General features: G+C 47.2%; 3 protein-coding genes across 3 annotated transcripts; 1 reads left to right on the top strand and 2 right to left on the bottom strand.

Annotated features, from left to right (window-relative positions):
* Positions 1–5,982: 5,982 nt before the first annotated feature.
* On the bottom strand, positions 5,983–8,913 carry LOC6597286 (circadian locomoter output cycles protein kaput). The gene is made up of 2 exons (XM_002022537.2): positions 7,178–8,913; positions 5,983–7,113 (listed from the first exon to the last, which is right to left on the bottom strand). The coding sequence occupies exons 1-2, from the start codon at positions 8,534–8,536 to the stop codon at positions 6,154–6,156; spliced, it is 2,319 nt and encodes a 772-aa protein (XP_002022573.2). The 5' UTR covers positions 8,537–8,913; the 3' UTR covers positions 5,983–6,153.
* Positions 8,914–9,863: 950 nt separating this feature from the next.
* LOC6597284 (ATP-binding cassette sub-family F member 1) lies at positions 9,864–12,864 on the top strand. Its single transcript, XM_026990703.1, has 3 exons — positions 9,864–9,928; positions 10,004–11,158; positions 11,249–12,864. The coding sequence occupies exons 2-3, from the start codon at positions 10,006–10,008 to the stop codon at positions 12,862–12,864; spliced, it is 2,769 nt and encodes a 922-aa protein (XP_026846504.1). The 5' UTR covers positions 9,864–9,928; positions 10,004–10,005.
* Positions 12,865–13,100: 236 nt separating this feature from the next.
* On the bottom strand, positions 13,101–13,505 carry LOC113566189 (replication protein A 14 kDa subunit A). The gene is made up of 2 exons (XM_026990704.1): positions 13,269–13,505; positions 13,101–13,202 (listed from the first exon to the last, which is right to left on the bottom strand). Exons 1-2 carry the CDS (start codon positions 13,503–13,505, stop codon positions 13,101–13,103), a joined length of 339 nt encoding a protein of 112 aa, XP_026846505.1.
* Positions 13,506–13,520: the final 15 nt, after the last annotated feature.

Here is a 13,520-nt window from a genome sequence, read left to right as displayed (position 1 = left end):
GAATAATGCTGTACAATTTACCTTGTTTTTTTTATATAGGATACATATGTCTTTCTTTCAATATCCGTTCAATAAAAACCATAAAAAGAACGTGATCCGCAGGAATAGTTCTTTTATATCTTATTTTGTCTTTTGTTTATGAAACTTAACTTTTATATTTCCATTTAAACCATTTTTAAACAAGATAAGAACAAAAATTGAAGTCGGTTTGTATTTTTTTAGGCATACAACATTTTGCTTTATACAAATTTTGGAATCTTTTTGTTTTGCTATATTTCTATACAAAACTGTATACGCTTTCCATCATAATAATGACACAGAAAAAATATATACATATATTCATGGAATACAATTTTGAAAAATACGAAGAAAATATGCAGTTTCAATTATTTTGTATTTCAGGGCTTCCAACTTCTGAACTTCTTTAAGAGAATAGGTATACCATTTGGATGGATGGATTTTTGTGTGGTTTTGGATATAAATGATATGACTCAAGACTCTATAGAACTGAACAAACCAAGAAATGAGAGGCACTAGTTTTTTCTTTATAACTTTTCCAAACCCCAGGAAAAACAATAGTGCTTTTTACTTTTCTTTGCTTTGCTATCTTTTCAGATTGACTTTTAGCACCCCCCACCCTCCCCTGCAGTGTGGATAATATCTGTAGATTTGTTGAAGAATTCTCTCGCTCTCTTCTGCAATCGTATGGTATGTCTTACCTGAATGATAAATGCTGCCAGAAATGCTAAACTCCATAGCCATAAATGTTGTTCAACGGCTTTTCTGGTTGTTGTTGTTGTTGTTGCTGCTGCTGCTGTTGTTGCACGTTGGTGTTTCTGCTGCTGCTGCTGCTGCTGCTGCTGCTGCTGTTGTTGTTTTTGTGTTGTTTTTTGCCTTTTGAGTCGAATTCTAGTTGTTGCTTTGCTTAGCTGGTACAACATTTTGTGGCCGTCGTTTTGGCTTTTTTGTTGTTGCTGCTGTCTGTCGCTTCTCTTCTGTGTGTGGCTCTCTCTCGCTCTCTCGGTAGCTGGTAGCTGTTTGTTGTTGCTGTTGCTTTTGTTTACACTCTGAATTGTTTCGTTTCTTAGTTTCTTTCAATTTTTGGCATTTTCAGCACGAGTTTAGTTTTTACTTTTATTAAATGCATCATTTAAGCAATTTCTTTCGTTTTTAGTTGATTTTTTGGTTTGGTTTGAAATTCGATGGCTTTTTCGGGGGGCTGTCTGCAAAAGAGAGACTTCCAATGAGGTAATGGTACAGGGAGAGCGTGAGCGCGAGAGCAAAAGAGAGAAGAAAAAAACAGCAGTTTTCAAGCTGAGCTTTGGTTTGCTTTGGTTACGGTTGCCAAGCTTTCGCCTTACGATCAGATCTCTCTCTCTCTCTCTGTGTTTTTGCTTGTGCGTGTGTGTAGAATACCCTCCACCCCCTTTTTGCACACAGAAATACATAGTCGTTAATTGAAGTGCACGCACCATCCTACAGCCACTACCGCCCCTCGCCCAGAAACACCTTCAGTCTTTGGCTGACGTCAGCGAAAGCTTTGCTTTTATGAAATATTTAAATGCAAAATAAAAAAGGAAACACACAAGTATAAATAAAATAAACAAACAATTAAAACACTAAAAGCAAAAACCAGTTTTGCAAGGGTATACACTTTGCAGACCCAAAGAGGGTCACATGATTTGGAGTCACAGCTTGGGGATCACTCAAGAAGTAATTTTTGTAAGGAGCAAAAAAATCAAAAGACTTGTTTTTTGTATGCAAAAAATTAACGTTTCTGTTGGCTTTCTAAGCGCCCACACTTAAGACCGCACTTAGTTGATTTATAACCATTAAATACTCCTTTTTGCATTTGACCCAAATCGTCTGATCTGTGCAGGGTATCTTAGTCTTCGGTTTGCCTCAAAATCAGGTCTTTTCCTTTCCTTCGTTTTGTGAAGTGTGGCCTAGGGTCGTGTTTAGGTTTTTTTTTGTGGTTGTTGTCGCTATGCTAAAAAAAAAACAACACCAAAAAGACCTTCAACTTAAGTTTTCTGCTGAGAGCCGACACACAGAGAGAGAGAGAAAGAGAGAGAGCGAGGGAAAGAGAGCAGCTTGAGATGGCATTGCCAGAGATGGAAGATTGCATTGATTACGGCACTGATTGATCTTTGGGATCTCTAGCGTGGAGCCACAAAGAGAGACAGATGGAGAGGGAGAGCTGGCAAGCATTGTTCAGCTATGAAGTGCAGTGAAAAACAAAAATAAAAATCTACCTACAAAAGCTCATTAAAATAAAAAACTAAAACAAGTTTTAGTTGTGTGCTCTCTCGCTCTGCACCAGGTATAATGTTTATTCCAAGAGGAATGGCATCTACAGGAACTACATATAAACCTACTAAAGCTATGGAACTTCAATGGAACCCTTCCTAAATCCCTATAGGCTTCCGACGATATCTGCAAACGGTATCTCCCGACTCATCTCTCTTGGGCCGCTGTTCCTCCACCTGAATGTGGGACAGACAGAACCGGAGGAGACAGACAAGTTTCTGCATTATTATGGATTATTTATCATTCATAAAAAGTTCATGGACTGTGCTTTCGGCATTTCTTCAATTACCAAAAAACAACAAAAACAACCACGAGAGACAGGAAGTGGAGAAATTTTCATTCAAATTCAAGCACACACACACGCACGCACACACACACACACAACTAATGGAACACAGAGAAAAAGAGAGGAAAAGACAATTGCTAAAAACACGCTGGTTGTGGGTGAGGAGAAGGTGTGCAGGCGGAGGAGGATGAGGATGGATGCTGGGCAAATGGTAGTGAGAGAGGGGGGCAGGGCGAGGGTGGGCGCGAGAGAAAGCAACGGCATGCCAAAAAACGACTGCCGCCGGGTTGCGTAGGTGTCGCTACTTCTGTTTTTGTTGTTGCCGCTGCTGCGACGCACTGTAGACCGCACACACACATACCAGTCTGAACCAACAAAAAAAAGAAAACAACTCTCAATTTCTGCTTTTACTTTAAGCTTAATTCAGCGTTGCGTTTCGTTTCTTACATTTTCCAATGCGCAACAACAACAACAAATGATTCATGTATTAACGGGCCAAAAAACCAGGTTGTCTTAACCCTCTCGCGACATCTTGGGATTCAACAAACACACACACCAATATTAGTTGAACAAAATTTTTTGTACATTTTCGCGTTCAAAACATTTCTGTGGTAAACCGTTGAAGACGAAGAAGAAAACAACAACAAAAAAACGTACCAACACGAACACACACAGACGTAACGCGCGCGCACACATACACTGGCATAAACAGCGTCAGAGTCGGTGAGGGGACGGACGGGACGACGACGACGACAACGGCGGTAACAGCAGAAATTTAGAAAAAAATTCGACACTATTTCTGTGCTTCCATGTCCGCGGCCCGTTCATTCATGTTCACATTTGGGGGGCTGCAAGGCCGTTTCATTCAAATCCGCCCGCTGGGAACTTGTTGTGGAAAAGAGGGTATGGACAGCAAGCGAGACGGCCTAGAAAATGCAACGTATGCTACGTAAAGTCCACCCTTTTTCATAATATACCATGGAAGGAAGTTTATAAAATTTCCCCAATGGGAAATTTCTGGCAAAAAATGGGGTATGGACAACAGGGAAAACGGTCCAGATAGTGCAACGCATGCAAGGTAAAATCGACCCTTTCTGCCTAACATACCATGCAGCAAACAATAAGTCCGCCCTCATAGCATATTCTTGATCAAGAACGGTGAGGTGAGGTTCGTACGAGCAATGAAATTTCCCTTCGCTGTATTCGCCTGTTGTTCATACCTTTCCACAGACCAAAGAGAGCGTTTTTACTTATTTTTGCGTTTCAAATATGAGCTCACTCATATTTCAACATGCTGAAACCGTTCATGGCATATCAGAGTCTAAGATGAAGTTCGAATAGCATGATGTTTATGTTGCTGGGATGATATTGATGCCTTCCATGATGATATAATACAAGGTGGTGTATTGCCTGTATTTCGCGTCTTATTTAATATGTTTGTTTTCTATACTTTTCGTTCCTTTTTGTTGCTGTGAAATATGTAACATCAAAATACAAATAATTTTCATGTTGTTCTATTATAGCTTATATTATATCAGCATGTTAAAGAGCGTGTTGTTCCCTACCTTTTATTATTCTACCATGTGTGTTGTTTGGCTGATCGATATTTGTTTGAATAACGATAACGATGAATGTTTATTGGCGCGCCGGGTCTTGGTTTTGAAAGCACAGGTCTATAACGTTTTCATAGGATTCATAGGATTCTGGCAATAAAGCTAATTTGGTTTACAACTTTGATACGGAGAAAAGAACTGAAAGCCCGTTCGACTTAAAATTTAAAATGGTTGCCAGCGCGCCAACTCAGATTTCATATGTGGAATAGTTGTGCTCTTCAGACACGCATCAATCAACTGCGCAAGCTCACCCCGCTCAGAGTTGCTTTCTCGACGGCTGGTATCGATACATTGCGATGTTTCGTGGCGGGCTTTGAGATAATTTAAATTGACAACGAAAAAAAAGAGTAAAAAGTCGCATATATTTATAATTTATTGTTTATTAACACACACTCATTTGTGTGAACTGTTGTTTATGGTAATTATGAATAATTATTGTTAATTACAGGCTATGCTTTAGTTGCTAGAATTTAGCAAAGTTCCTAAACAAAAATGACATTACACAATAATATTACATCGATTTTCACCGTTCCGATACGTTTTACAATTATTTCGACAAAACCAATTACGACAGCGCAACCAAAGAAAAAAAAACAAGAACAAAATTAATATTAAAATAAAAGTATGTTTTTTTGAAACCGAAAAGTGTTTAAAGAGCACAACTCCGTTCCGTACCCAAGGGATCGTACGATTCGCATTTTCAATGAACATTACAATTACGCACTAGGCAAAACGAAACGCTCTAAAATAGAAGTAATCAAAAAAAATGATTAAACTAATAAATTGAGCTACGCAAAAAAATATTTAGTACAAGTTATGGATGCAAGTATTATATAAGAATAACTATAAACATTGAATTTCGCTATAAAAAAAAACACGCACAAAATCAAATAAAAACAATAAACGTGGCCGTGACAATCCCCCTCCCTCCCTTCCCCCCACCCCCCACATTCACCAACTAAACTCTTCCAAAAAAAAAAAAACAAACAAAACAAACAAACGAAAAAACAGCCCATATCTGATAAGAACACCTTCTCTCTCTGCCTCAAGGACAATGGCAAAGGCTTTGATAATGAGTGGTGGTGTGGGGCTGAGGGGGGAGTACGAAAATCAGCCTTGGTCTCAATTTCACTAACGCAACATTTGATCGGAACATTGGAAATTACAAATGAATTGATTATATTGCTTTTTAAGCATACAATGTTGTCCAATTTTCGAGATAATGAACTTGAAAACAAGACTCAAATTTTGAGAGAGATATGCATACTAGTGAAATTCTCCATAGGAAATACTATGGCTCCGGCATATATATTTCGACCATTTCTTTGTAACGTGCCTTTCCTCCTGCTTTTTGTATGGCTTCCATGGCAGACTGTCCCTTAACAGGGATATTTCACTGTACTCCTCTCTATCTTTCTCTCTCTGCCCCACTGGCTGACCCCCCCCGCACACCGACAACACCTGTTCGTTCTCTCGCTCTCTCTATCTCTCACTCTCTCAGTGTTCGGATGAGTATTGCTTTGACATCTCTCTGAAGCCAGGCTTCGGACGTGGGTTAGAGTGAAACGGATGGATGCCTGGACTGGACTGGGCTGTGTGTGGGTGGGTGGGTGGTGTGATTGATGCGATAGCGATAGGCTCGGATCGATTGGCCTCAAATCGATGTTCTAACTGTTAATGAGTAGATATTGGGTGGTGGAGGGGAGGGAGCGAGGGTTCGTGGACCCGAACACTGGACGCACACACACACACACACACTCACACATTCATGCATACATATATACACTATTCTATTTATTACATAACGATGCTAACAAAGTTTTTCTTTTCACTTGGAAGGCAAACAAGCATTTCACAACACTGGACATGGATCTTCCTTGGCCGCCACCGTCGCCTCCTCCTCCTCCTCCCGCGTCTTGCTCCTCCACCACCTCATCCGTCTGGTCATTGCAGCGCACTCGTCAATGCCGCCCTCAGCTGTGTGGTTGTGGGCGTGGCCGGTGACTTGTGTAGCACACTGGGCCTCGCCTGAACAGCGGACTGGGACTGGGACTGGGTCTGGGGATGGGTATGGGATTGCAGATGGAGGTGGAGAGGAGGCGGAGTATTACTATTGGGATCGGGGGTATCCGGTATATCACCGCTGACACTGCTGGCGGGTGAGAGCATCGAGCTGGTTTCCGTCTCGCTTAAACAGCTGCTCAGCTGTCGAATGACCCCAGTGCCGGATTGCTCGCGCTGCAGCTGCTCCTGCTGTTCCTGCTGCTCCCGCTGATAGAGAAACTTGCGAGCAGCCGTCACATTGACCACACTCACCGACTTCGAGATGGAATTCTTTACAGAACTGGGTGCTGGCGGCACCAGGGCCAACTGGTTCTGCGACTGGGACTGTGTGGGCGATGGGGCCATCTCCTCCAGGGTGAGCATGGTGGCTGACGAGGAGGCCGGTGAGCTATAGCCGTCGTCCAGCATGCTGGTATCCATCGGCTGCACACCCCCGGACTCGGACTCCACGCTCTTTTGCAGATTCTCAATGAGGTACAGGACAATCCGTTCCAGCTGTTGGGGCGCCTGGGAGGCGGGCAGATCCGGACTGCTGCTCTGTGTCGGCACGTCCGCCTTGATGATGGTCGAGAACTTGTTCTTCATCTCCTGCACCTTCTGCCGTCCGGCCTCCTCGTCGAGCAACGTATTGACGCACAGGAATGAGTGCACCTTGTTGCTGCCGCGATCGATCTCCAGAAATCCCTTCGTATGCAGGTAGATGAAGCGTCCATTGCGCGACAGCAGACGGTAGCAGCTCTCGCCGTAGTCGCTGTTGCAGTCGTACATCTGCCGCAGAGCCACAATCACCCAGCGGACATCGTCCAGATGCATGAAGCAGAAGGGACTGAGATTTCGCACCTGCAAAACAAAAGAGTGGTTGGTTTGGCGGGATTTTGGGGGGTTTGGTGGGGTGGCACATTACCTCATCCTTCATGTAGCCCGCCACCAGGCCAATCCTTTGATCACAGTCAATGATGCTGCCGTCGATGAGGTGCCGCGTCCGATACTCCAGCTGGTACGGTTCCGGCTGGCGGTAGAGCAGACTGGAGCCGAAGTCCTCGCACTCGGGCGACTCTGCCCGTACACGATCCTCGCGCAGCACACGGGCCATGGCCACCAGGACGATGTCGTTGCCACTGATGCCATGCAGTGCCGCCTGGGCAATGGCATCGTGCTGGGGCAGGCAACCGGTGATGGCCGCCGCTGCTGCTGCTGCCGTCGCCTCGGCCGCTGCCGCCGCTGCTGCTGCGGCCGCTGCCAGCATATTGTTGTTGCGCGACCTTCGAATCAGCTGCGAGACAATTGGATAATTGGCGGCCGCCCCGCCCGTCAGCGAGGAGTCGCTGCGCCGAAAGCAGCCGTCGATCTTCACCAGCTCGTACTGGCGGGTCGCCTCGGCGCGGGTGGAGGCGCGTGCCACACGAATGGTGAAGCAGCGCCGGTCCGAGCGTAGCCTCTCATCGATGGCCGCCAGATGGGCAATGGTACGGGGGCTGGGGCTGCCACGCTGGTAGAGCTCTTCGCAGTCGTCTTGGTCATCCGCTGGCATATCCTCGTTGTCCGGGTCCGCCTCCTCGTCGGCATCCTCCTCCACATCGCTGTCCGAAACGGAGACCGATGTGGACGTCGAGCGGTGCTGCTGCTGTGGCTGTCGTTTCTGCGAATGCGTCGTCTGGCGCTGTTGATAGAACAGCGTCTCGATGTCGCGTGGAATGAGCTGCTGTCGGAGCAGGGCCTGGTCATCCGGATGCGTGATCTGCAGCAGATTCTGCCCATACAGATCCGACTGACAGTGGCCCAGCAGCTGCTCCACGCTGGAGGAGACCAGCACGATCTGGCCATTGCAGGTGATGGTAATGAAGCAGCTGTCGAGCAGCTGCATCAGTGTGTCCGTCAGATGGAGACTGGGATTCTGTGTGCCGGCTGCCGCTGGACTGCCGCTGCTCGACTCCTGCGACGACACACCCTTCAGGCAGAGTATCCTCCGACGCCGTGTGGCCGACTTCCCGAACACATACTGCAGCCGGAGGCCGTGGGTGGCGAAGCGCAGGACGGCCGTCTTGTCCAGGCGGCGCGAGGATTCGGCTGCATGTGGCACCATGGTGGCCAGCTCCTGGATGCTGGCATTGAGCTTGTCCCGGCGCTGCTTTTCGGCCAGATTTCGGGCCTCTCGGCCATTGGCTGCCTCCGAGGCAGCCGCCGCCGCTCCTGAGCCGGAGCCCACGGCTGCTGCTGCGACGTCTACGGCGGCAGCGGCTGTTGCTGTCTCTGCTGCGGCCATTGCGCACGTTACTAGTTTGAGTGTGTGTGTGTGTGTTCTGGTGGTGGTGTGTATGTGTGTGTGTGGGGGTAAATTGTTTTTGCCTTGCTTTTGATTGAAACGTTCTTATGGTTTTCCACCGTTACCCGTTACCCGTTCCCCTTCGCTAATTGGCGCCTTGCGGAAAATGGAAATCGTCACTCTCCATAACAGGATGGGGAGTGTTCTCTCACTCGCACTCGCACTCCCTACTTCCACTGGTACTGCTAGTGCTGCTGCTGCTGCTGCTAGTGCTGCTGCTGGCTGGCTCTCTCTCTCCCTCTCACGATGTTTCTATTTCTTCTATTAGTTTTTAATATTTGATATAAATATACATATATACATACATATGTATATATATTTTTGCTTTTCTTTAAAGTTTTCAAGGTCTCGCTTATGCTGTCGTGATGTTGTTGCTGTTGTTCTTGTTGTTGTTTTTGTTATGGCTAACCACCTTTGCCTACGACCCTCTCTCGCTCTCGCTCGCTCGCACTGTCGCGCGCGCACACCATCAAAAGTCACTCTCTCACGCAACGTTGTACATATGTTTTCTCTTTTTTTTGGGTTTTTTTTTTATTACTGTTTATTTGCCTCAGCTGAGAATTATTCTTTTTCCGTATTTTTCCGCTTTTTTCGTATTGTTGTTGTTATTTTTAATTTATTTATTTGTTAGTTTTTTTCTAGTTTTTGTTGTATTTCTGATTGCGTTGCAAATTTACGTTGTTTTTTTGTTATTGTTGTTGTTGCTTTTGCTGTTAATATTATGTTTGTTGTTTTTGTTGTTGCGGATCGTCGTAGGTGAGTGAGGTAAGTGCTGCTTTGCTGTGCTCTCGCTATCTCTCTCGTATGGCAATTTGAGCTGCGTTTATTTTTACATCACACATATACCACTATTCGCACTAGTTTTGTTTATATTAAGTGATTAATTGTTTATTAAACAATTATGTAGCGCACGACGACATTTGTGGTTGCGTATCGATATATCGATCGATGACATGCGATATGTTTTGCGAAACTGCACTGCCATAATCGGTATCGGTAGTCGGTATATTAAATTTAATTTTCAACGGTATATAGAAATGCAATAAAAGCAATTATTTAAATTAAGCCAATCAAGTAGAAAATTGATTCATCAATCGTATAACGTTATGTGGGCATGGCTAAATGTTTTATATAGCTAGTAATATTCCACGGAATATACAAATCGAGGAATATAGAACTTGAATTTTTGAGTCAGTATATTTACGATATATTTTTTAAATGAGACGGTATATTTCTGAGGGTTAGACAGTATATTTTATCGATAAGGCCACCATACTGCCAGCTGTGCACGTGAAATCTCTGAAACATCAACGAAGCTTTGGATTTCCTAAAGTAAGCGTAATAGTGATCCCTTTCGTTTATTCAATCCTTGTTACGAGACTAAGCCAGCCAACCACTTTCCCACAGATATGTCTAAGGCCAAGGGAAAGAAGAAGGAGCGCTTCGATGACGACGACGAGCAGCAGCCCGAGAAAGTGGTTGTCCACGAGAAAAAGCAGCCTAACAAGAAAGGTGGCAAGAAGGGTAAACGTGGCGGTGGCGACTCCAGCGACGAGGACCAGCTGCCTTCCAAGGCGAGCGGCGGCAACAACAGGGATGCCGAGGATCTGGAAAGTGTGGCCTCCTCCAATCAAAGCCGCCAGCAGCAGCAGCCGAAGAAGGGTGCAAAGAAGGGTAAGAAGGGCAAGAAGAACGACGACTGGAGCGATGAGGATGAGAAGCTAGTGAAGGGTGCTCCTCCGCCATTGGCCAATGATGATGAGGACGATGACGAGGATGCGGCGGCGGCGGCTCCTGTCGCCAAGACCCCGGCCAAAAAGCAGCCACAGGGCAAGAAGAATAAAAAGAACAAGAAAAAGGCTGCCGATGACTTCAGTGACGATGAGGAGGAGCACGACCTTCAGCTGGAGGAGGACGACGATGACGAGGAGGAGGCGCCTCAGATGATAGCCAAGCCCTCGGCCAAGAAGTCCAAGAAAAAGCAACAGCAAAAGAACAAATTTGCCATGAGCGATGACGAGGAGGATGATCTAGAGGATGCGGTGGAGGAGCCTCCACCAGCAGCCAAAAAGTCCAGCAAGAAGCAGCCGAGGAAATTGTCCATCAGCGAGGACGAAGAGAAGCTCGAGGATGAGCCCGAAAAAGAAGTAAAAGAAGATAAAGTCGCTGAGATAATCAGCGAAAAAATAGCTGCCGTTTCACTCAAGGAACCCGAAGTGGTGGAGGTTCCACCCGTCACTAAGGCGGAGCCCGAACCGGAGCCAGAACCTAAGACCAAGGTGCAGGACGAGTCGGAAGAGGAGGCGGAGGCCACACGCAAATCCAGCGAAGAGCCTTCGGAGGCCAAGGAGAAAAAGCTCACGCACAAAGAGAAGAAGAAACAAAAGAAACAGCAGGAATACGAGCGCCAAATGGAGCTGATGACCAAGAAAGGCGGTGCCGGACACTCGGATTTGGATAACAACTTTACCATGTCGCAGGTGCAAAAGACCGCCGGCCAGCAGGCGGCCCTCGAGCATGCTGTGGATATAAAAATTGAGAATTTCACAATATCAGCAAAGGGTGAGTCATCATTCGAAGGTTTCCTATTGATATCGTGATCCCATTGCTGATTTCTCTCTCTCTATCTCTCTCTCTCTGTCTGTGTCTCAGGCAACGATCTGTTTGTGAATGCGAATCTACTGATTGCCCATGGCCGCCGCTATGGCCTGGTGGGCCCCAATGGACATGGCAAGACAACGCTGCTGCGTCACATAGCCACACGTGCCTTTGCCATACCGCCCAACATTGATGTGCTGCTCTGCGAGCAGGAGGTGGTTGCCACCGACAAGACGGCCATTGAGACGATCCTGGAGGCCGATACGCGTCGCACTCAGACGCTAAAGAAAAGCGAAGAGCTGGAGAAACAGTTCGCCAACGGCGACATGAGCGTCCAGGAGGAGCTGAACGATATCTTTGCAGAGCTGAAGGCCATTGGCGCATACTCCGCCGAGGCCAGGGCGCGCCGCATATTGGCAGGTCTTGGGTTTAGCAAGGAGATGCAGGATCGTCCCACAAACAAGTTCTCGGGTGGCTGGCGGATGCGTGTCTCGCTGGCCAGGGCTCTCTACCTGGAGCCCACGCTGCTGATGCTGGACGAGCCGACAAATCACTTGGATCTGAATGCCGTCATCTGGCTGGACAACTATCTGCAGGGCTGGAAGAAGACACTGCTGATTGTCTCCCACGACCAGAGTTTCCTCGACAATGTCTGCAACGAGATCATCCATTTGGACCAGAAGAAGCTGCAGTACTACAAGGGCAACTATTCCATGTTCAAGAAGATGTACGTGCAGAAGCGTCGCGAGATGGTCAAGGAGTACGAGAAGCAGGAGAAGCGTTTGCGCGAGCTGAAGGCCCACGGCCAGTCGAAGAAGGCGGCCGAAAAGAAGCAAAAGGAGACGCTCACCCGCAAGCAGGAGAAGAACAAAACTAAGCAGCAAAAGGACGAGGATGAGGGCCCCCAGGAGCTGCTCGCCCGCCCCAAGGAGTACATTGTCAAGTTCCGTTTCCCGGAGCCCTCGCAGCTGCAGCCCCCCATCCTGGGTGTGCACAACATTACGTTTGCCTTTGCCGGCCAGAAGCCGCTGTTCATCAAGGCCGACTTTGGCATCGATCTGAGCAGCCGTGTGGCCATTGTCGGCCCGAATGGCGTCGGCAAGTCAACGTTCCTCAAGCTGCTGCTCGGCGAGCTGGAGCCCCAGCAGGGGGAGCAGAGGAAGAACCATCGCCTGCATGTGGGACGCTTTGATCAGCATTCGGGTGAGCATCTGACGGCCGAGGAATCGGCTGCCGAATATCTGCAGCGACTCTTCAATCTGCCACACGAGAAGGCGCGCAAGGCACTGGGATCCTTTGGATTGGTGAGCCACGCGCACACCATCAAGATGAAGGATCTTTCGGGAGGCCAGAAGGCACGTGTGGCACTCGCCGAGCTGTGCCTCAGTGCACCCGATGTCCTCATCCTGGATGAGCCCACCAACAATCTGGACATTGAGAGTATTGACGCGTTGGCCGAGGCCATCAATGAGTACGAGGGCGGCGTGATTATAGTCTCCCACGACGAGCGACTTATACGCGAAACGGGCTGCACTCTGTACGTGATTGAGGATCAGACCATCAACGAAATCGATGGCGAGTTCGATGACTACCGCAAGGAGGTGCTTGATTCGCTCGGAGAGGTCGTCAACAATCCCAGTGTGGTGGCCAATGCAGCCGTACTGCAATAGGCGGCCCCAACCCCCGACCATCCCTCCTCTCCGCCCCCCAAACGAATGTCTCAAGCCTAGTCCCCGGCCATGGCTATGGCCTCTCTGTTGATTATGTCGCATTGTTAAATGGATTATCCGCTAGTTAGCCTTTTTATACCATATATAATATACAATTAACAAATTGTGAGACAAACCAAAAAAAATGCTTATATTTTATTCAAAGAAAAATACATTAATTATAGGGAGGACTCTGATCAGCCGCTGCGGTAGAACGATTTGACATTGTTCATTAGATGTGCAGCACCGTTGTAGCCATCCGTATCAAAATCAATGTCCTCGCCGCCGAATTCGATGACCTGCAAACGAAAAAAAGAAACAAATGAATGTTCCATTAGCATGTCTAAGCGGGGAGGGAGACTCACCTCCTTGGCGCGTATGGTATCAGCGCCATGGGGGACTCCAATCACCTCCACCCAAGCACCCTGGGCGGCATCCAGATCGGTAGGCAGATTGATGCGCAGCTTTTGATTGTCCGTGGAATTGGCCAGCAGCGTGGACCCGGCGACACTCTCCACGCGCACCATAATGCTGACGGTCTGGCCGGCAAACTGTTTCATCATGCTGCCGTTGATGATGGAGCGTGGATCAAAGGGTTGCATCATTTTGTTTGATTG

Source organism: Drosophila persimilis, unplaced genomic scaffold (genome assembly GCF_003286085.1).
Source record: "Drosophila persimilis strain 14011-0111.01,24,50 unplaced genomic scaffold, DperRS2 tig00000606-arrow-arrow-pilon, whole genome shotgun sequence".
NCBI classification, from domain to species: domain Eukaryota; kingdom Metazoa; phylum Arthropoda; class Insecta; order Diptera; family Drosophilidae; genus Drosophila; species Drosophila persimilis.
This window is presented reverse-complemented; position numbering and strand designations above follow the sequence as displayed.